This window comes from Pleuronectes platessa, chromosome 7 (assembly GCF_947347685.1).
Source record: "Pleuronectes platessa chromosome 7, fPlePla1.1, whole genome shotgun sequence".
NCBI lineage: Eukaryota > Metazoa > Chordata > Actinopteri > Pleuronectiformes > Pleuronectidae > Pleuronectes > Pleuronectes platessa.
The window spans coordinates 19,967,276-19,988,518 of NC_070632.1; the positions used below are offsets into that span (position 1 = coordinate 19,967,276).

The following is a 21,243-nucleotide window of genomic DNA, read 5'->3' on the forward strand; positions in this document are numbered from 1 at the left end:
TCAGCTTGTCAACTGTGTGTTTTTTTCTTACCCCACATGAGTCTCAGTTTAAATGTTTAAGACTCAACAGTGTAGCAGCTGCATCGATGCAAATTGGTCTCCAAAGCATCGTCAATCCCCCGCTGCAATTTTGACCCACCTTATTATATATTAGAGTAGAACTTGATCCACAACAGTCACAATGGTCAGCTTCCAAATTCTCATAAATCCTTGGTGAATCTACAAGCCTGCCTGGTTGGGAAAATATTGGAAGTGTCTATGAAAAGCTTGAAGTGATGACCACCCATCCATCCATCCGTCCATCCATCCATCCATCCAACAATCCGTCCCAGCAGACCTAGGATCAGCTCACAGCCCACACGTCATTGTGAAGCCCCAGAGCCGAGCAGATGGAAAGATGATCGTGGCAACAGTCTCACCTTCTGGGCTACAGCGTTAATCACACGGCAACAGATGATGGTTGAATTACTCGGTCTCTCTCTGGCCAATAAATACATGCACATACACACGGATGGAGATAGATGGCTAACAAGGTGAGGTGCCAGCTGGTGTGAGGCCATCTTGGACACCAGACATGCCTCACTGTCTGGGACCGCAGCCCTGTATCTCATATCAAGGTCAGACTCGACTTGGGTTGTCAGTCAAAGTGAGAGTCCTCGCTCACCCCACCCGGCTGCAGCCACTGAACCAGTCAGTTAACAGCATATTAACGTGTTTCTAATTTAGCTATCCATGTTCACACACATTTAACATCTATTGTACACACTGCCTCACTTTGCATGACATGGTTACACACACATTAATCCCACCTGACCTGCTGGACAGCTCACATATCCTTCAAGTGACACAATGAGCAGGATCATGTGAAGGAGCATCACCAGAGCAGCATTGCAGCGTGGGAAAATAAAAGTCTACCGAGTTGGGAGTATTGTATGTGGGGCTACACCCAGTGTGTAGCTGTCCCCTGCCAGCCACCATATTGAACTGATTTGAGCCTTGGCCCTGGTGATAGAGCAAAGTGAGCTGAATACTAAGCCTGTTGAGACAATGGATCTGTGTGCTTCCTGTCTTTGGGGTTGCATCTCTAAAGGCCATTTCTCCATCCCTCAATCCCTCCATCCCTCCATCACTCCATCCCTCCATCACTCCATCCCTCCATCCCTCCTCTCCTGCCTCGCTGCTTCACCAAAACTCACACCGCACACAGCTTCGACATCCACCCTGGGATTTTCTCTTCCCAGGAAAGAAGGAACTAATTAATTGCTTTTGAGTCTCAGTCTAAAACATACGAGTCAGAATCCAATTCAATTTTAATCTGAATTTGCCAGGAAATGCAGAAGAATGACACTCAGGGCAGTGCTTTTATAAGCCTTCGCATGATGTCATAGCTTTATGGATGGAATGGTGTTATTGATCGAATGTAAGTGGAGAGGATTGAAGGCTCTATGAGAGCAGGCCTCTCAAATAAACCACTGAGTGCATTCACTAAAATGCTAAACACTAAGCCTGCGTCGATATAGATTCACAAGCATTAACCTGTGCCTCTGAGACCATAAAATGTGTTATTCAATATGAAATATGGTCAATAGAAATCAAATGGCTTTTTTATAGCACTTATATTTATTCCATATTCATATGAAGATTCTTCTGCACATAGAAACAAGGTATTTGAATACAGTCACTCACCAGAGTGACATCATTAACAGCAAGTACCAGGCCTCATTCGCAGATAAAGCAAAAGTGCCACCTAGTGGATGCACAGTTAAAAGTCTCCATCAACAATATGTTTAATGTTTCTCTACCTTATATGTTTACTGGTTTTGTTCTGTGTATATTGTATATTCTATGTATGTATATTCTATATACAGAGATTATTTGCATTGTTACTCTCTGACTAACCATGTGGTCGAAGAATGGTTCAAATTGTCCCTCACAATAAACTGAGCTGCCTGGTAATGTCCTCAATTGTCCTGTATGGGTCAACCCCTTCTACAAAGTCATAATATTCACTTAACTATAACGTATGACAGGGGGAATTTGCGAATTCTTACACTTGAGAACAATTAGGTTCATTTATTTTATTTTATCAGTTTTGCTGCTGTTGCTTCCTGCTCCCACCCCTTGCCCTCAGAAGGATCAGCAGATAAGTAATGGCAAGGATAGATCTAATACATTTATGAATATATATTTATATTTATTTCCAATAATTTTAATCCGTATACCAAAAAAAAAAAACTAAATTATAAATAGCTCCATGCATTACATGTGAGGTGACCAGTATCTGCAGTATTTCAGCAGCAGGTGGCAGCAGAGGCCTGGCTGCCGTTGAACCTGCGCATTGACCCACTTACTGAATTGCAGTGGGTCACTTATTTACCCCTGTTGAAAGAAGAGCATCCTGGTTTCCATGACAACCGAGGTTATTTTATACAAAACTATGACTTTATATGTAAGCAGTAATATAGACATGAATACAGTGTGTGGGTCTTGGCATTTAGATGGTTTGATTTGACTCATTTCGGCTACATAGTGTAGTAACATGTTATTTACGTCAAAGATCCCCAGATTTCAAATATCATTATGACAAAACATGTGTTTTTATCATTTGACGGAAAAAAAGAAGTTAAGAATGGAACAGTGAGTTCTCCCTGAAGCCGTGGGCGTCCTTCCATCAGGGCCGGGTCTAGGTAGGGGCAAGAGGGGGCCTGGCCCCCTCAAACTAAATAGGGTTAGAGTTAGGGTTAGGCACAATGCCCCCTCAAGATTTGTGGCTGCCCCCTCATACATGCCTGTCTAGACCCGGCCCTGCCTTCCATGATCATGAAACCTTTTATCAAGTTTTAGTTTCCTCATGGCCGGTTTCTTCACGGCTTGGTCAGGGACTGACGTGTTGTAAGTGAATGGGGCAGTTGTCATAATACATTTTAGATTTGGAAATGCCCCCCCACCGTCTCCTCTCAGCTGGAGGAACCTGCTGTTGTCCAGACACAAAGTCTTGACCGTTACCCATTGCTGCAGCCTCTGTTCCTGTCTTCTCCCATGAGTCATGTTGCAACAAATCATGTCTGCTGGGCTCCAACGTTTCTCCATGTTCCTCTCGTGAAGAAATCACCAGCGGCTCTGGAGGAGCTTGGTACACTGCAGCTGGCGTCTGTGTGGGTGTACTTTGAGCATTGTCTATTACTTATTTATTTTACATGTAGTGTAGAGCTGAACTTTAGATTATCCTCAGGGAATGGTTACAACTACCACTAGTGCAGTGGTGGAGAGTAACTAAGTACAATTAGGCTAGTCATGGACAGAAGTATAAGTTTCTTGTGATACTCCTTATGAAATTCTCATTTTTAGGCCACTTTCAGCTTCATTGCATTTCATCAGCACATATACTTTTTATTGCCGTTTATTCGAAAGATGTTGATTAGGTTTATTATTCAGATGAAGTCACATATGATCTTTTGTTTATATAGTAAACTACCACGTATTCTTCCAGGAGCTTTCAACAACAAAATGCTAAGTTTATTATTGAGTCATGAGTACTTCCTTAACTGTTATTTCCAAGCTCTAGTGTTTAACATTAAGTCAACAAGGACATGGTTTTGGACATTGCCTCCGGGAATGACATCATTATTTCCAAGGTCAAGAATGAATGCACATGCTGAGTACACAAAGCAGTTAAAACTGCCTCCATCCCGACCTATCGTGTTTAACTCTTAGATGTTTATGATACATTGTACGTGAGTCTACTAGTCAATCACTGGGATTTTATTTTTGTGATAAGGTGAAGTGGTGGGGATACTGGTCCACCATGAGATGAACTGAGTGTTTGGTATCAGGAACCTTTAACTGGGTGGAGGCCGGCTGAACAATCGCCAGTTGGATCCTCTTGTATCCGATCCACTGTCGTACTGAGATAATTGAAAAGACTCGATTCTTTCTCTGCAGTACGAGTCATTTTAAGGTCAGAGGGAGCTGTTGGACTTTGTACTCCAGTTTTTAAAGCTGTAGTTAATGTTTACTTTACAAGTTATGATTGACAATCTTATAAAAACAAATGCATATATTCCTCCTGCTATAGGCTTAATAGCAAACTGTAAAATGCTTTCACGATAAAGCCACAAGTAATATTTAAAAAAATATTTTTGTATTGTGTGTGTTATGGTATATGATCTGCACATACACTGAGTGTACATGGAGGTTTTGAAGCTTCCCCTGTGGCCTCATGCTTGTTGCAGAACAGCCAGTGTCTGCTTCCATGTAAGTGTGACGCCCACATTGTTTTGCCAGAGATGTGGAAAGACAGCGATGGAGAGCTGGGATGTGACTGTGGATGAGGAAACGGCAAAGCAAGAGAGATGCAATCAACACGTGGGGGTCGCACACGCAGCAGCTGGCATGAGCTGAGAAAAGAGATCTGTGATATTAATGGGCAGATAATTGCCTCAGTTTGATTGGAGACTCTCACAGCTCGGCCTGAGGGTGTTGAGCACAATGTTTTCCCCAGCTGCCGTATGATGCTGCTGGAAAGTCTATCACTTTCTTTTGCACAATTTCAACATCTCGGAAAACTTCATTTCGTGCATTTGGAAATTCAAAGATGTGCTTTTCTAGATTTGAGAAATACTGTCTCACTTCACAGCACCATAGATTGCACGGCAAAATAAAATGTTGCGTTCCAACATGTTTTTTGCTCATTACTCACTTCAGCTTCACTGCACAGACTAATGGACGTGCAGAGTTCGATCCTAGAAGTCTGTTTCCATATTCATTAGCTGGAAGGAGGCTTCTGTGACGTCTCAACTGGTTTTCACACTTACAGGTTCCCTACTTTTGTTTGTGGAAAAATCATATCAGCATTTTTATGTTTTAAAACATTGGGGGCCTTCGAGAATGTCAGTGATTTCTTTTTTACTGCCAAAGTAAGTTTGTGTGATGACAGACATCAATTTAGTTTAAAATATGGGTACAGATATGAATACAATTCTTGCCAAAATTGTACTTTCAAATCCGCTTTGTTAAAGTTGTTCACCAGAATATCTGGTGATATAATAGACTTGGTCATATCATATTAATGACCTGATAATATAATAATATGAATAAACTGGATGTTTTGTGAAGTATTGTTACTACTGTACATGTTAGGTTAATCTTGGATTTGTAATGGAGTAATTTGCAAGTTTAGGTATTTATGTAGTGTATACTGTTAACTTTACTCTGAAATGTATTTAAATAAATTGAATATGTCATCCACCACACTGACACTGTTCTCACTTAGATGTTTGTCTTTGTTTAACTTTGCTGTTTATGTTTCTCTGTAGACTGTTTTCTGTCCAGGACCGCTTATAAATTCAGTTTATACCTGGACAATACAAATATTTTTGATTCTGATATAACTGCAAGAAACATATTTCAGGACTTTTTTTGAAACATTTTTCTAGAATTTCCCATTTTCAGGAAAGACTTTTTTTTCCTGAAGTAATATCAGGAACTACACTAATCATGTTTAAGTTATTGCTAAAGTTAATTCGTCATATTTTGTAGCAATAAAGCTTTGTTAAAGTGAAAGTTATGAACTGAGAGAGGAAGATGATGGTGATGATGTGAGGAGGCTCAGATGAGGTCGGGTGCTAAAATCACTGACCGTATTCCTTCAGTTCAGAATCACTGTCTCTGATAATCACATCATAATAAATCCTATATGTTTGGACCCATCGTTCTGCAGCAGCACCTCTCTGTCGTCTTTTCATTTATATTTATTGGGACATTTATTAAAAGCACTTTTTATTCCCGCGACCTCACCCAACCCGGTGGGCCTGTCACCATGGCGAGGGGGAGTCCTTCTCCCGGGGACCCGCTGACTCTATTGGCTGAGACAATGGGTGTGTCAAGGGGGGTGTGGGCTTCCCCTCTCTACCAGCTGTCAGTCATGGCGTCACTTCCTGCGGGTGTGATCGCCGTGGCTCTGCTTTGTATGGAAGTGGTGGGGGACTTTTGACAGCGGCAGCGCTGTGGGGAAACAAACAAGGACGCGGTCGGCGGGTCGGCGGCTCTTCTTCACCCTCCTGCTCCTCGCTCCTCTCTCGATCTGGCACCGAAGACTCCCGGGGACATGGCGGCTTCGGATCGGGCTGTTTATGGGAAGGTAGATAGTCTCTATTGGCCTTGTTTCTTGATAGTGTGTGTTGTTGAGCGAGGTGCACCCTCCTGCAGCGGCAGCCTGTGAGGGAATGTGGCTCCTGCAGCCGGGTCGCAGCGCACGGTGCAGCAGCAGCTCTGCAGCCGGGAGCAGAGCGCGCACACCCGGGGCTGTTTGCATGCAGCTGGGCTCCAGATCGATAAATCCTCCTTCAGGTTTGCCATAACATTGTTATTGTATGGAGAGAGGGTGCTGATGAGATTTCAGTGTGTACGCCTGCGCAGCTCAAGTGGCCCTGGCTCATCAATAGACAATCTCTCTGTGATGTAAGCTCTTCATCAGTGAGCCATGCACTCGATACAAAGGCTGTTTATCTGCCTGCTGCAAGAAGAAGCTGCACATCGCTTATATGTCTCTGCTCAGCAGGTCTGACAGTAACGATGGAGGCTCAATGTTGTGCGTAAATTAAGCTCTGATTGCTAGACACACACCCATGACACCTGCATCGGGTCACATGACATGGAAGCGACTGAAAGAAATATGATTGGACAAAATATTAATATAAAATGTTCGAAGCACTCAAATCCAATAAAAGGAGCTCCGTCTTATTTGTCCAGGTAATTAACACAAATCAGCATTGGTTTGGAGTCAGTAGGTCACATGACACGGACGCTTCTGAAATACATGTGACTCTATAAGATGCATGTGCAGCACCTGTTGTAAATCTGCCTGCATGGAATGGACTGTTTGCATTTCCTGTGTTAATGCCCTGGGGAGTAAAGTTAGAAAACAGTGTTCATCCTACCTGGTTTATCTGCAACAGAGTTTTGACTCACCTGGGGTTATTTTTTCATATAAGTTCACGACTTTAAGGCTTGAACATGAGTTGTCTAATTCTGCTACATGTAAAGCATTACAGCAATAGATTGAATGGTGTGCTTTTTCTTTGAGGGGAATTTACCAAAGAGGAACTTTAAAGTAGACATTAACAACTTGGCCCACAGACTGAAGGCACACTGCCCCTCCCCCATTGACCACTGGTTGCTTGTTTATACAATTTTTCATTAATATTGAACTTATTGCGAGTCCGGATTGCACCAAATTTGACTCTTCACTTCCAAGGCCCACAAAGAAGACACATGCCAAGAATGAAGCTTAAAAGTTGAACAATTCATCTTTCTAGTCCCATAAGCCTTTGAGACAGGTTTGAAATATTGCGTGAAAACCACTAAAGGCATGAAAACTATTTATTTTAACCTTGCTTATAATCTGCGTGAGGCACTTTACTGTGACGGGTTGCGGTGCTGGATGGATGGAATGGTTGAAGCAGTGGTGAATATATCTGCAGGTGCTGTCTGTGACTCCTGAAGCATTTCACTCTCTCTCAACACCTCTCTCTACCTCAGTGACTCGCTCCCTCTCCCTTCTTGCGCTGGACGTGCACGACTTCTGTTCCTCCCAGCTTACAGAGGGGAGTTACATAATTATTCATTAATCAATGAAGGAGAAGTGTTTACCTTGTGTGATGACTGAAGTTCAGAGATTACCAAACACTTTACTTATCACTGTTGCATATGGTTCGTATATGAAGGAAGAAATGCATAGTCACAGTGAATAATAGTGTTCTTTACTATGTGAAAGCTGTGGGCATGGCATTCAACACCTCGACTTGTGCTTTAGTCCCTTATTTAAAAAGGACCGATGGCCTTGTTTCTGTTGAAGGGAAATTTGACCCAGATCCTATACATGTCCCATTCCCCTAGGCAATATAGGAATGCATCCTTTATAAACCGGTCCTATGTGTGATTTCAGGTGTCTACTCTTATAACTGTTCCCTCCCCTCAATGTCTTTTTAAGATTAAAATGCCTTCAATTCATAAAAGTGGGAAGGAGTTCCACAGTAGAAGCCCTTCAGCGTTCCTTTTTACAACCTCCATGTTTTATTATGATTTTTTTTCCATTTGGATTGACTGGCTACCACCGCGAGACAATGTGTGATTATGGTTTTGAAGGCATGTGGTCGAAAGAGACTCACATTTTTAGCAGCGATTGCAAAGTGCATGTGGAGGTCAAGCTGTCTGCAGACACGTCTGCTAATAGTGAGACTCTGAGGAGAACTGAAGAAAGGTTCTCTATTCTGCACAGTCCTGCTCCAAATACATGCACATCAAGATACAGCTCAGTGCTGTGTACCAGGCTTTTACCTGTATTTGCTGACCCTTTAAAGCTTGTCTCCACGGAGATGTGGAATTTCCCTCAGGACCAAAGGTCTTCAGTCAGAAGTGTGGCTTAGAAAAACCCTGTAAGATTTTTTTGAAGAAACAACTGAAAACACAAAATTGAAAAACATTGAATGTATATATGTAATTTAGTTCTGTCCTAAATGGGTGGAGTTAATACATAGAACACTGAGATAATGTCAAATCCTAGTTATTAAACAAATAAACAAATGGAAGTAAATATGACACCCTGTCTGAACTCAGTGTTGCGGGAGTGCCCTCTTTTATTTCCAAGTCTTATCACAGCTCGTAATTCATCAGACCTTGCTATTGTGATGGTTTGAGAAATGCAATGCATTTAGAGATAGTCTTATCTGCCGTGCACAGTACATGAGACAAACTGTCAGACCTCACTGTTCAGGCAAGTGCTTGTGCTGCTTTAAGTGAGCATTAAGGAACTCGCCCTGCCAAGTTTTTATTTAAAAAAAAATCTCCTGTAGCTGGTTTCTCTCTAGCTGCTGCGCTCTGACAGTGTTGTCCTCCAGAAACCTGAAACCTTTCATTAGCGTCTGCACTGCTGCATTAACACCCGGAAGAGAGACCAGCTTCTAAAGACAGAAACAAGAATAGAGTTCTCATTCTATAGCATATATACCATAAGGGTTAGGCAAGGGATTACTGGGCTGCCAATATGCACCATATAGGCTGAGTCAGAAAGCATTTCACACTGGAAACGGGCGATTACTGTAATAAAATCCATATTATATCTGTTATATTATAACTGTCTTTGTCCATAAGAAAGGGAGAATATGGGAGGGGATATACTTTTCTTCTTTCTTACTTTGTTTGGTTGCTTGCCAATTTTGTGCTGATGAATGAGTGGTCACTCAAAATTAGATTCAGTATTACTTGCTGCTCCAATCATGTGACCTACCTCACCCTCCACAATCATCTATAAAACACCCCCACCCTATTAGGCGGTCTATTTAAGCTGATTTTCCCATCATTCCCTTTACTGCTGCCAGTTTCTTCAGCCCACCCACCACCACACCATCCACTTCTAGGCTCCGACTGGGGGGTTATAAATATTTGCTCATCACTCCCATCATATCTATGTAATCATATCTGGGGTGTGATTATGTCGGAGCCTAGACGCCGAACACTAACATGTTGCAATAAACATTTGACCGTGAGCTGTCTGACTGAACTATATCTATAATGCAGATAACAACCTTTTCAATTAGTAATGCATTTTATTGTTGTTTGATCCACTTGTACAGGACCTTGTTACTTTGTTGAGGAAGTTATTTTCTAATATGCTTGTAAAGATACTAGAAAGGGTCCCTTGCCAGCTGAACATTTTATAACGTGTGTTTTTTTGGCCTGTAAAGGTTTATTGAAAGTATGTTAACAAGAGCTGAGTTTCACGACCCTTTTTTTCAAGTTCCTGTATAACATATGGCATAAGAGTGCTAGAAATAAATGTGACCACTGGGGATATTTTCTTCAGAAGGCTCTTCCAACTCTTGTGTCCAACAGGGATGAACTATACCACTGCCTAATCCACTCTGCACTTCTGGTATTTGTCACTTGAAAGAATAACCCCAGAGAAATCAGCCTCCACAGCGGGGGGGGTCTTGAACTAGGGACTTGCGGTTGGGTTGTGTTTGAAACAAACTGTTTAAAGCGTCCTCCAACTACATTTAAATGTGTTTAAAATCATGTGGTGCATTTTTAGGCTCAAAGGAAGTCCAGGTGTCAGACTCATTTGGACACAGGAGTAACAACAAAGAATCTGTCTGACATATGAAAGGTGTAGAGACAGGTGTTCCAGGTGTTGTTGGAGAATCTAACCATCATCTAGTTTGATGCCTTAAAGCAGCATTAACAGTGAAAAGGATAAACCATCTCCTCCAGGCAGCTGAGTTGGCTCCATATTGGGCTAAACAAGGCCATGCATGACACATATTTGTGCATTAAGTTGTAAATGAAACCGTTTTTGCTTTATTTTCCATCATTAAGATGCAAGATGAAAGGATGCTGCTGTGATTACTTTCCATATATTGTTAAATCCCAGCCGACAAGGGTTGTGATGTCTGATAAAGCTTCAAACTCATGGAGGTGTTATTCAAGCTGCACTTCCTGGATCAAATTTCACCTTCTCCCTTGCACCTGTAGTATCACACCCACAATCCAAAGTGTTTTTCAGCTCAGCAAGGGCTGTTGTGTCTCTTTCCAGTCATTTCTAAGATGTGTTTGTTTTGCAACAGGTGTCCTCTATGGGTCCCGGGTTTGACCTTCATCTGAGCCAGGTCTGCTCCTCTTTGAGCCTTCCTTACGCTAAACTCTTTCTGGGTTGAATAGGATTGGGTGCCCCCCGCCAGATTTACAGTAAGCAGCTCTGGACAGGAGATTGTCTGCGCTCATGATCGGGAAGCAACGCTGCGTATAAGCCGAGTTTTGTGCTTTAAACCGTGAGGGGACCCGGCAGGAGGATTTGACAGGAGGACTTTGACTGGTGTCGCTTGTAAAGGAATGTCTTTCTCACTGTGGCTCTTTGTCTCTCCCAGGCCTGTGTTTCAGGTTTGCGCGCCACATTTTTTCAACATCACTTTTGTCGAAGACTAAGACAGACCCATTGTTGGGAGATTTACTCTTTCTCGTTAACTTAACGTTGAGGCAATCAGTGATGCCGGTAACGCGCTACTTAGTAACGCGTTACTCTAATCTGACCACTTTTTTCAGTAACGAGTAATCTAACGCGTTACTATTTCCAAACCAGTAATCAGATTAAAATTACTTGTCCAAGTCACCTTGCGTTACTATTTCGGTATTTGTGGTTAACCCGCTGGGCACGTCCTGCGGCTGGGGGAGCAGTCGCCCCGTCGCCCTCCTCACCACGCCGCCGGAGGCTCGGTGTGCGGCACAAATCGACGTTTTTTTAGGGGGGGATGTGCTCATCCGCGGTGCGGGGGCTTTCCTTCTAGTATGCCGCGGGGCGGTGTCCGTCGGCGCTGCGGAAGGCGGGGACCGGTTGGAGGGGACCGGGTACGGCGGTCGGCGACAGCGACTCTGGACGCGTGTCGGTCCCGTCAGATCACATCAGCTACAGCGCCCGTTGGGGGAACCCTCCGTTCGCGCGGGGGGGGGGGGGGGGGGGCCTCCGGTGGTGTCTAATAAAGTTAGTGTTGGCAAAACCGGTTGTCATTTTTATGTTGAGGCGGCGGGGGTGTTGTCGGCAGCTGCTGAATGTAACTAATAAAGTAACTTGTAATCTAACTTAGTTACTTTTAAAATCAAGTAACTTGTAATCTAACTTAGTTACTTTTAAAATCAAGTAACTTGTAAAGTAACTAAGTTACTTTTTCAAAGTAACTATGGCAACACTGGAGGCAATAGTATCTGATCCTCGTCCACGTGAGCCGCGGCCTGTAGAAATCCTCATCAATTACCTGCACCCCCCCCCTGCTGGTCTTAGCTACTCTCCCATTTTAATTCTATTACTGACAAAGCCCACTGTCTCTCAGCGCGGTCAGAAAATACTTCATCTTTTATGACCTCATTTTACTTTTGATTCTTATTGTACACAGCGAAACAAACAAGGCCTCTGAAGTATTCATGGGGTGTCAACTTTGCTTGAGAAGGTGAAGCAGAGCTCTTTGACACTTGTATGGGAATTCAGAGCGTTTATTAACATGACAGATGAGCATGCCAGAGGTCGAGGCAGGGAAAAGATTGTTTTGGATTAAGGGTACTATTTCTGCCACGGCGAGTTAAACAGACCCTTTCAGCTCTTTGGGATCTTATTGAGAAGCAAACAGAATGTGACAACTGTATTGTGTGATTGGGTGTTTCGAATCAATTATTGTTCTATAATGCAGGAGTTTGTGGCTCTTGGACAGACTTACAAGATTTTCATTTCGATTATGCGCTGCACATCAGAGTCCTTTGGTCTATTTGTCGTATACACCGTGAACCTACTGCAGTAGCTGATGACCGAGTCCTGTCACCAGGCCTGTGTGCTGCACGTCTCCCCACAAACACGTGGGCTGCTCTGGCAGCCGGCAAAGGGGGAACTCAGGACTCCAGTGTCATGCTGGAAAATGAAATAAGATACACACAGCTGTCAGAGCGAAGACGAACTGCTCCCCGCCTCATGTTGTTCTCATCTCAGTTTTGGCTGATTTTCTGTTCTCTGGCACCACTTCCAACCTCATTGTTTTTCATTATTAATGCAAAAACTCCCTCAAAACAGAAAATTCTTGAACAGGCCTCGTCCCTTTGTCTGCTGTCCTTGTGTCTCTGTGTGGTCGGGGAATGAAGGTATTGTATCTTGACAGCCTCAGGGCACAGGGCTGCTGCTGGAGAGGTATGGACTCAGTTGAACATTCCCTTCTCTTTGGCACCAGCCATGATATGTTCATTTTGCTGATCACACGTGCAGTATTTTTATTTCTGGAGCTGGTATTGATGCGTGGAGCATATTTGCACTGGACATAATGTTAAAAATTGCCTGTCTCTGTATCTATCCTTGAAATGAGCACAAGTATATTTCATGTAGTCAAAGCCATGTTGACATTTGTTGTCTGTATATCAAAACATGAGCATGGAAAGAGGGGAAAGCAGTCACAATGATAGTGTAGGTCTTTTTTATGTATTTTATGGTGTTGTTGCTCCATTAAATAAATGTAAGGTCAGATTTCTGTCTTGTTACCATGGACCTACATCTGTCTACAGCTGAGACGAAAAAAAGCCAATTTCCACACTAGTCATTTCCAGCGTGGATGAACCGCAGAGATGTTTTGTAACGGTGGCCTTCTTGTTCCATGCGACTGATTTGGAAATAAGCAGAGAGTGGCAGCCAGGAGCCTGCACTTGGCAAAGAGCGGAGGTGTTGCTTAAGGACAGCGTTGTTAGCTGTGGGTGATTTTCGCAGCTGGAAACAGCGAGGGCCGAGCCTGCCAGGCTCAGCTGTGACTACATGTAACACTGCTGCAGGGAGTTGAGCTGGGGCCGTGCTGCGGGTCAAGGTTACACAGCAGCTGTGGCATTTCTGCACACGACCTCAGATGTTGCTGACACATCAGGACTCCATTCAAAGCAGAAAGAATCTACAATAGGTTTAATATCATTCATATCTAGCATATCATCACCACTCACTCAGGTACACTGTCTTTCTCTTGTTGTAAGTTTCATGCGATTAAACACTTCCCATAACGTTTTTTTTCAACATGTTTCCTTTGAGTAGTTTTTTGTATTAAAACTAATATTTATGTATTTATGTTATTTACTTGAAGTTTGAGACAGCTGGTCAAGTTAAATATACTTTAAACTTGTCCAAAGAAATGTATGTAATTACAACATTTTAAAAACATGAGCCAATTAGATCCCTATTCTAGTTCTTGAGATGCGTGTTGTTGATGGTCACGTGTAGGTGGTCCTCCCTTTTAAGTACAAGTCTCTGTGCGATGCAGTTTACGCACCCAAATCCAGCTGTCTACATTTTCTATATTGACATGTTTCCCAAAACTGATTATCCCTAAATTAGTTTTCCTTGATTTTTCAACATCACCCTATGTATTCTGTTGTGTTTCCCTTTGTTTATATTCGTTTACTTATTTATACTTATCAGATTTTTACTGGTGTTTCTATTTTTACCATTCCCTTTGCTCCTGTAACACAGCAATTTCCCCCCTTTGAGGGACTGATAAAGGATAATCTTATCTCATATTGCTGCGCAGAGCATCACATCCATTTTTCATGTTGACTCTACATCATACACACGAGCACTATCCATCACATAATGCTGTGTGGCTGTGTGTGTGTGTGTGTGTGTGTTTTAGTGTGTGTGTGTAGGGGGGGGGGGGTTCAACGACGCAGCGTGAAGGGTCAGGTCTCTGCAGGCCTTTAAGGTCACATGATACACTGTCACACTGCACCTCCTGCCGTGTTTTATGGTCAGATTGCATGTGCTATCGTCTCGTGAGCATGTGTGGACATTTAATTATTATTTTGACACCAGACACGCTGTCAATGCAGAGGTCAGAGTCCACCGGGGTTTATGGGACTTGTTTTATTTCTCAACTCGCTGCAGCCGTGGGTGTTGAATATGCTGACATCCAATGATGGATCTCTATATTGTAAAGCCAATATATTAATCCTACTGGTATACAGCTTAACAGTGTACGGTGAATGTGAGAAATTTAGGTCATAGTCATGAATGTGAATTGTTAAAGATCCTCAAAAGGTCTCCTGCTATATTCAGTTCCCGAATAAGAACTTTCAGAAAGGAAGTGATTTGCGCTGCCTTGGCCAGTGGGTTCAGAGCACAGCCCTCCACCACCCTTGGTTCGTGCTATGTTTGCCTTTGCTACCTACAATAAGCTACCTGACTGTCAAAACACACCTGACATGGCTGCTTGACTCAAAATGTGTTTCCATGATGCAGCTTTCCTCCAGACGTCTCCACATACATGTAAACTTGTATCGTATATGTCTGGTAACTCACACACACACACGCTTTTCCTGCATTGTGCATTCCCTGCCTGGTAGTTGAGTTTCTATTGGACGTGTGGGAAAGTGTGTGAGATATAGTGACTGAAACGTGACAGATTAAAGCTCCATGCTCACCAGCAGTCACTTCAAAGCAATATCAATCTATTGGCAGATATTTAATATAAAATTATTCTAGTGATGTTCTCACTAGTGTGTAATAGTCTAAGTTGTAGGATTCTTTAGCCTAGAATGGGCCTTTTACATTTTAAATACTTTATATTTACATCAGGAGTGGGTCCTCTCTACAGGGCCCGCCCATTTTTTTTGCAGCCATCCAAACCGGACAATCTAAACACCTTTTGAGTTGTTATGACAATTGAAGGCTGCCTGAGGTTCTCGTTCATGTTTGGAAGGGGGGTGGTGAGGTGAGGAGTAAACTCTGCAACATTCATAGTATGCATTTGAAATAAAAAATTGAAATTATATTACATTACATTAACATGACCCGGTGTTGAGGTAAGTGACCTGATAGCAGAGTAGTTGTAAGGTTAGCTATCATATGGCTCATCTGTCCGAGGCTGCAGCTCAAGTCCAATGTCAATCACTTCCCTGGCCTGTACTTTGGCCAATCTACATAACGATAAGAGGGCGCCGGCCAGCATATCTGTCCCTGAGTGATAAGGGTTCAAACGAGTGTTTACTCTGCGGGCACGGTCCAGGCTGAGCTCCTAAGAGTGAACCATTCAAACAAATGGACAGGCAGAAGCGGGGGGGGGGGGGGGGGGGGGGGGGGGGGCAGCCCCATCAGCCTCATCAGCCCATGTTACAACTCTAAGACCACTGGTCTTCCCTTCTGGGCCCCTTCTTCTTACAGGCCTGTCTGTAAGGCCACAGGAGGGGTTGGTTAAACATTAACATGAGGTGCACTCTTTGTCACACACTCACAAGCACACACACACATGTATACACAGTGAACGACCACACAAACTCTTGGAAAGAGCCGGTGTCATGTTGTCAGGGATCAAAGTTGCACGGAGGACTGAATTTATTATTGTTATTATTCATTTTTATTATTGTGTTTCTTATTATATTACCTTTAATTACAAACTGTCTTTCAAAGATTGGTAGCAATACTGGTTTTGTTATTACCACATCACACAAATAGTACATGAGCAAACTTCCCTTCCCTGCCAAGGTATGTTCTCTCCTGAACTTGGAAGCACAACAGTGTTTTTCATCTTGTTGTTTTTGCCATCCTTTTGGTCTGCTTCCAGCTTTATGTCTGTTTCCTTGTCATCACACTCTTTGTTATTGTATTTGTCAAGCATGAATCTTTACTGGACCCCCAGAGACAATAGTCACTGAGACTGAGTGATTGTGTTCCTCCTCCGATCAGCTACTGTGTGGATGTATGCCAAGTGATCAGATAACATAGTCCTTTTCAAGTTCTTATAGAGTGATATCACTAATGAGGCTGTCAACTCAGCAGGGCTGCTGATTCGCAGATCTATGTCTTGAGGATCTAGCTCTATAAACTTTCTCTGTTATGTCCTTTTCTGTTGGAAGGTTGTCTGCATGTCCTGCTCAGATCCTGTTTATCTGCCTCAGCCAGGGCTTAGTAGCCGCTTCACAGCTTGTCTGTCTAATATAGGTCTTGACTGAGTTGGAGGAGTTTAATGGGGGTTGGGGGGGGGGGGGGGTGGGGGTGGGGGGGTTGGGTGACTACTCAGTGCAGAAATCCATCGGCCTGTATGGATTATTTATGCTCCACTCGTACATCCTGCGTTAGAGTTACAGACGTGCGCACAGTTAAACCTATTTTTGTAGCAACTAAAAGTGGGACTCATTGATTTTACAGAGAGATTGAATACAAGAGGTAGCAGCGTCTTCATGTACCCACCCTACATGAACCATGGCACCGTCGGCCTTGAGGTCTTTTGTCAATGTAACCCTCATCATTGCCTTTGATACTCTTACCCCAAAACTAACATGCACACAACCACGTACAACCCAGCTCATCCCCCATTCACTGTGCCCAGAACCATTGGCAGGCTTGGTTGAGTGAGCACATGAGACGTCTTGACCTATGGGACAAAGGTTTGCTGTTGCCGTAGAACGTCTGTTTCCTCTCTCCCTCTGCCTCACTTGTTCATCCTGTCTTGCACATCGCTGTTAATGGCTTCGTAATGTAGCTTAACAGACATTCTTCTTCACCCTCTCCCAGTCTTCCTCTGTCTTAATCCACTAGACCTCTGCAATCTGTAGCTTAGTAGCTCTGTGTGTTTACATTGTCGTTGTGTATTTTGGTGGCAACACAAGGTTACCTTGGTCCACCTCTTCTGCTGGTAGGGGGTCATGGGTTTAGAATAGAGCTTGTGTCATGTATGTTATTTAAATAGAAAGTTACGCTTGACGTGTGTTGACACAAAGCCTTACTCTGCACTTTCCACTACAGACTGATCCATATCTGGACTTGTTGATCGCACCAAATTAAGTTCCTAAATAGTTGACAGGCACAAGTTTGACGCTAGTAAAACTGTCTCAAAGAAGCTTTTTATGTTAGACTTGAAGCAGTTTTATAACGAGTAAGTGCTGAGTGAAGTGAGTTTATGGAACAGGATGTCCTCTAAAAGAGCTGAAGGTCAGGAGCTACAGGCTGAATGCTAAAGAGGTTTGCTTTATCCTAGCAGAGCTAACACTGCCAGACTTCTCTTCATGACTTCAGAGCTGGTAGGAATCTCCAGGGTCCTTCTCACTATCGGATTTAGTTCTGATGATGACATTTTCTTCATTGCATAGTGGTTTTGTCTGCGGAGAGGCTATATTTGAGAACGCAAATGTCCCGCTCATTGGCTCCGGACATTGTCCAGAATACTACCTACCAGCCCCCTAGTAAATGTTAGTGTGTGTCAGAGTGATCCCATGTGAGAATAGTGAAGAATATATCCAGAAAGTGGCCGTGTTGATGAACCAAGATGTCAACTTGGACAAGAGAGCCCAGTGCCTGTTTTAATTTGATTTGTGCAGCTGAATTTGTACATTTTGTCTTTCCTCTTGCATGCTCTACACAGACACCCCAACTTGAATGTTCTGTGCATTTCCCTGCTGTTTGTCCCAATGGTTCCAACCCTGCATTTTTTGAATTTGGCCATGAATGAGAATCCCATGGATCTATCTTATTTGCCTCCTGCAATTTGAAGACAAGCTATATCTAAATGATCTTTACTCTCTCTAGCTACTTCAAACCATGTATTTATGTCATTAAACCTTTTAAATAGACTCACACTTAACACTGGGGACCGAAATGTTTTGAGCATGCAGTCAGTCTCTTTTATTAAACAGTGTATAGTGCCAACGGGGCAAGTTAAGGTTAAACTAAAGGCATGTGAGGGCATGGAACTGCTCAACAACAAACAGCTGCTATCTCACAGCCCCCCTTTCATGTTCTTATAACTGGGGGGCCCCGATGGAGAGGGCTTACCGAAGATTGACCCAGTTTCCACGCAAACGTATAAAGTTTGGATATGCGATGTAAGGTCCTACTGATTGTCAGTCTTAACTTAAGCCAACAAGGCAAGCCCACTTCTTAGTGCACTATGTATCCCCTCTGCAATTAAGCAAAATCTCACCCATCTACTGTACGATCCAGTCTGTCATGTCCCCTCTAGTAAACCCCCCACCCCCAGCCTTCCTATCACAACACAACCTAAGCCAACCCATTGACCTACATTCATTCTTCCACACGTCTCTGCGCCTGCCTCTGTTTCTCTGCGTCCTCTGTCCCTCTGTTCCTGCACCACTATGAGGTTTGTGAGGATACGGTTAATGTATTTTGAGCGGAGAGCTCAGAGGAGTGGAGTGTGTTGTGTCATAAGATACTCCATGTCCTTCATTGCCCCATTAGCTGCTGACCAACTCTAGCAACCCACATCACCTGTTTATGTGCATGGTCACATGTTACATCAGCCCCACTGATAACACCTAAATGTATTCACTGGTGTTGTGTTTAGTTATGTGTGCTGAAAGATATGTAGTGTTGATGCTATGAATGACATTATCAGTTTTGCGTCATGCTAGTGGTATGGATTCATGGATGAAAGCTATCAGATGAATTACCATTGGTACCTAAGGAATAACTATTGTCATTACACTTTGAAGCTCCCATTATTTTACATTTAGCGCTATCATCAGATCATAGTTTTAATTTCTCCGATTCTTAAACTTTACCATAAACTTTGATTTAGGACAAAATACATGTAAGACTAGTAACATGTATATTTGTATTGCTAAGTAGCATATATCAGCATGCTTACACACTAAACTAGGCTGTTGAATACAGTAGGCATATTTCACCTGCTAAACATCATATAAGCAAGCTGATATAAGATTTTAACACGATGCAGTACCATATGTAAGTAAATCCTCACAGAGCTAGAGGATGTAGATTCTTCGTATCTAGGGGTGACCTTTAAAATGTATTATTGTCTTGTCTCTGTTTATCTGCCTGTCTGAGTGTCCATTGCACCTCTTTAACCTCTGCCCCCCCCCTCCACCCTCCTTCTCTCCTCTGTCTCCAGTCTGATGATTGAAAGTGGCGGCCGCCTGCTCCGCCACCGCAATGGTCGACATGGAGAGCCACTACCATCCCCCTTCTCCCCTGGAGGACTCGGTGCTGGGCAGCCCCCTGTGCACTGATGACGACTTCATGGAAGGCATGGAGGAGCTCCAGGACATCTCCCAGTCCATTGACAATGATGGCCTCAGCTCCTTCGATGTCCCTGAATACCAGTCCTCCAGCAATGGGTCGGAAGGGTCCACTCTCCTAGGTGAATGGGGTCTTAATGTCATTGACCTTAAATATATCTTAAGGTCATCAATAATGTGTCTACAACAGTATAGGGGTTGCCTCCACACTGTCATTTCACTTTTCAAAGTTGGCTCAACGTACTTGCTTTGCTGTTGCTGTTTGATCTGTTGTCCCCCAGTTTAGCCCCTTATCCCCTAATTTCGTCCATCTGAATGTTCAGAGAGGATATACACTTGCTTTTCTAACCATTTACTTCAAGGCTAGAATCGTTTGCATTTTCCATTTCAGCTTATGCATCCCCCCGGCCCATTTCAAGCCATTTCCCTTATGTATTTCCCTCTTACTTCTCATTTCCTTTCCTTATCTACCTCATATTTTCTATACACCCTTGTTTTAACTCTCTGTCTTCCTCAAGCCTTCTTCTTCTCGTTCCATATCCACAGAGGAATTCTCACATTCCTCAGCCACCATGCTCCGCCTCTCAGGAAACATCCACTTTGCGGCTGTGTTCCCTCCTGAATAGAGGTGTCATGGACATGTGGGAAATTTACGCCACGACCAAATTAGGCAACAAGTGAACTAGCAGTGAATAGTGTAGGAAGATACTCATGAAATGGGAGAATAGAGGGCGTGGGTGAGGGAGATATCGAACGAAAGAGAGGGGAGCGTTGAGAGAGGGCATTACGGAAAGATTTGATGATGTCATGGAAATATCACTGGGATGGTGTTTAAGAATCGTTGGTGTTTACCAGTGTTAATTGTGAGAGACAGGAGCAGGAGAAGCCCTGACAGGCTGTGCCTCTCCACACCCATTTGAAACATTTTCACTTGCAACCGCCGGAACAGAGCTCCACGTCTAATCTGCCCATCCCCATTCTGGCCTCTGTTGACTAACTTATGTGGCCTCACCTAATGCCACTGTTTTGCAGGTGGAAATGGTGGAAATGGAAAACTGATGGGAAGCCTTGTGACCTGTTTTCCATGAGGAAGATCAGTAATAATACTCCGGCACTGTTATTATTGTGGCACCACACACCACATACAGCATGCTAATGACTCTGAATGAATAGCCTCTGCAGTGCAATGTATTTCATCCACAGGCAAAAAGCATTCAAGTCACTAAATTGGCGATATTTACTTCCAATGTGCCAATTTTCGAAAACATGAAAACCGTGTCTAGCCTCCAATTAAAGGGGAACTGTATGGAAATGACTTTGTGCATGCCCACTGTAGCTTCTTGAAATGAGCGTGCACTAGAAACAACAACAACAATAGCGGCTATATCTCATTGAGCATGTTCTTCTCTGGCTGTTTGACGGATTGTTAATCAGGACTTTATTGTCATCTACTGGCCCGGCATGCTTGTTTGAGCGTTTTTAGTCATATTTGTTTCTGGACGGAGATAGTTTGTTAAGCAAAGATCAAGTAGAAGGAGTTTTGACAATATCAGTTCAAATGATATCGACGGTAATGTTGACAAGGCCCAGGATAATCTCTCCTCAGAGGGGTTTTTGGTGGCGCTCAAAAACAGTGCAATTACATGGTATCCAGAATGACAAAAGTACGGACCCTGAAGACCCAAAAGATGA

The 21,243-nt window shown here is 43.3% G+C and overlaps 1 protein-coding gene across 1 annotated transcript in view; it reads left to right on the forward strand.

Annotated features, from left to right (window-relative positions):
• The first annotated feature begins 5,933 nt into the window (after nucleotides 1–5,933).
• Nucleotides 5,934–21,243, forward strand: part of pparab (peroxisome proliferator-activated receptor alpha b) — a 31,323-nt gene continuing 16,013 nt past the window's right edge. The window contains exons 1-2 of the mRNA XM_053427283.1: nucleotides 5,934–6,139; nucleotides 19,425–19,673. Coding sequence (XP_053283258.1) covers nucleotides 19,466–19,673 — 208 coding nt within the window. The 5' untranslated portion in view covers nucleotides 5,934–6,139; nucleotides 19,425–19,465. The remainder of the gene's footprint in view (nucleotides 6,140–19,424; nucleotides 19,674–21,243) is intronic.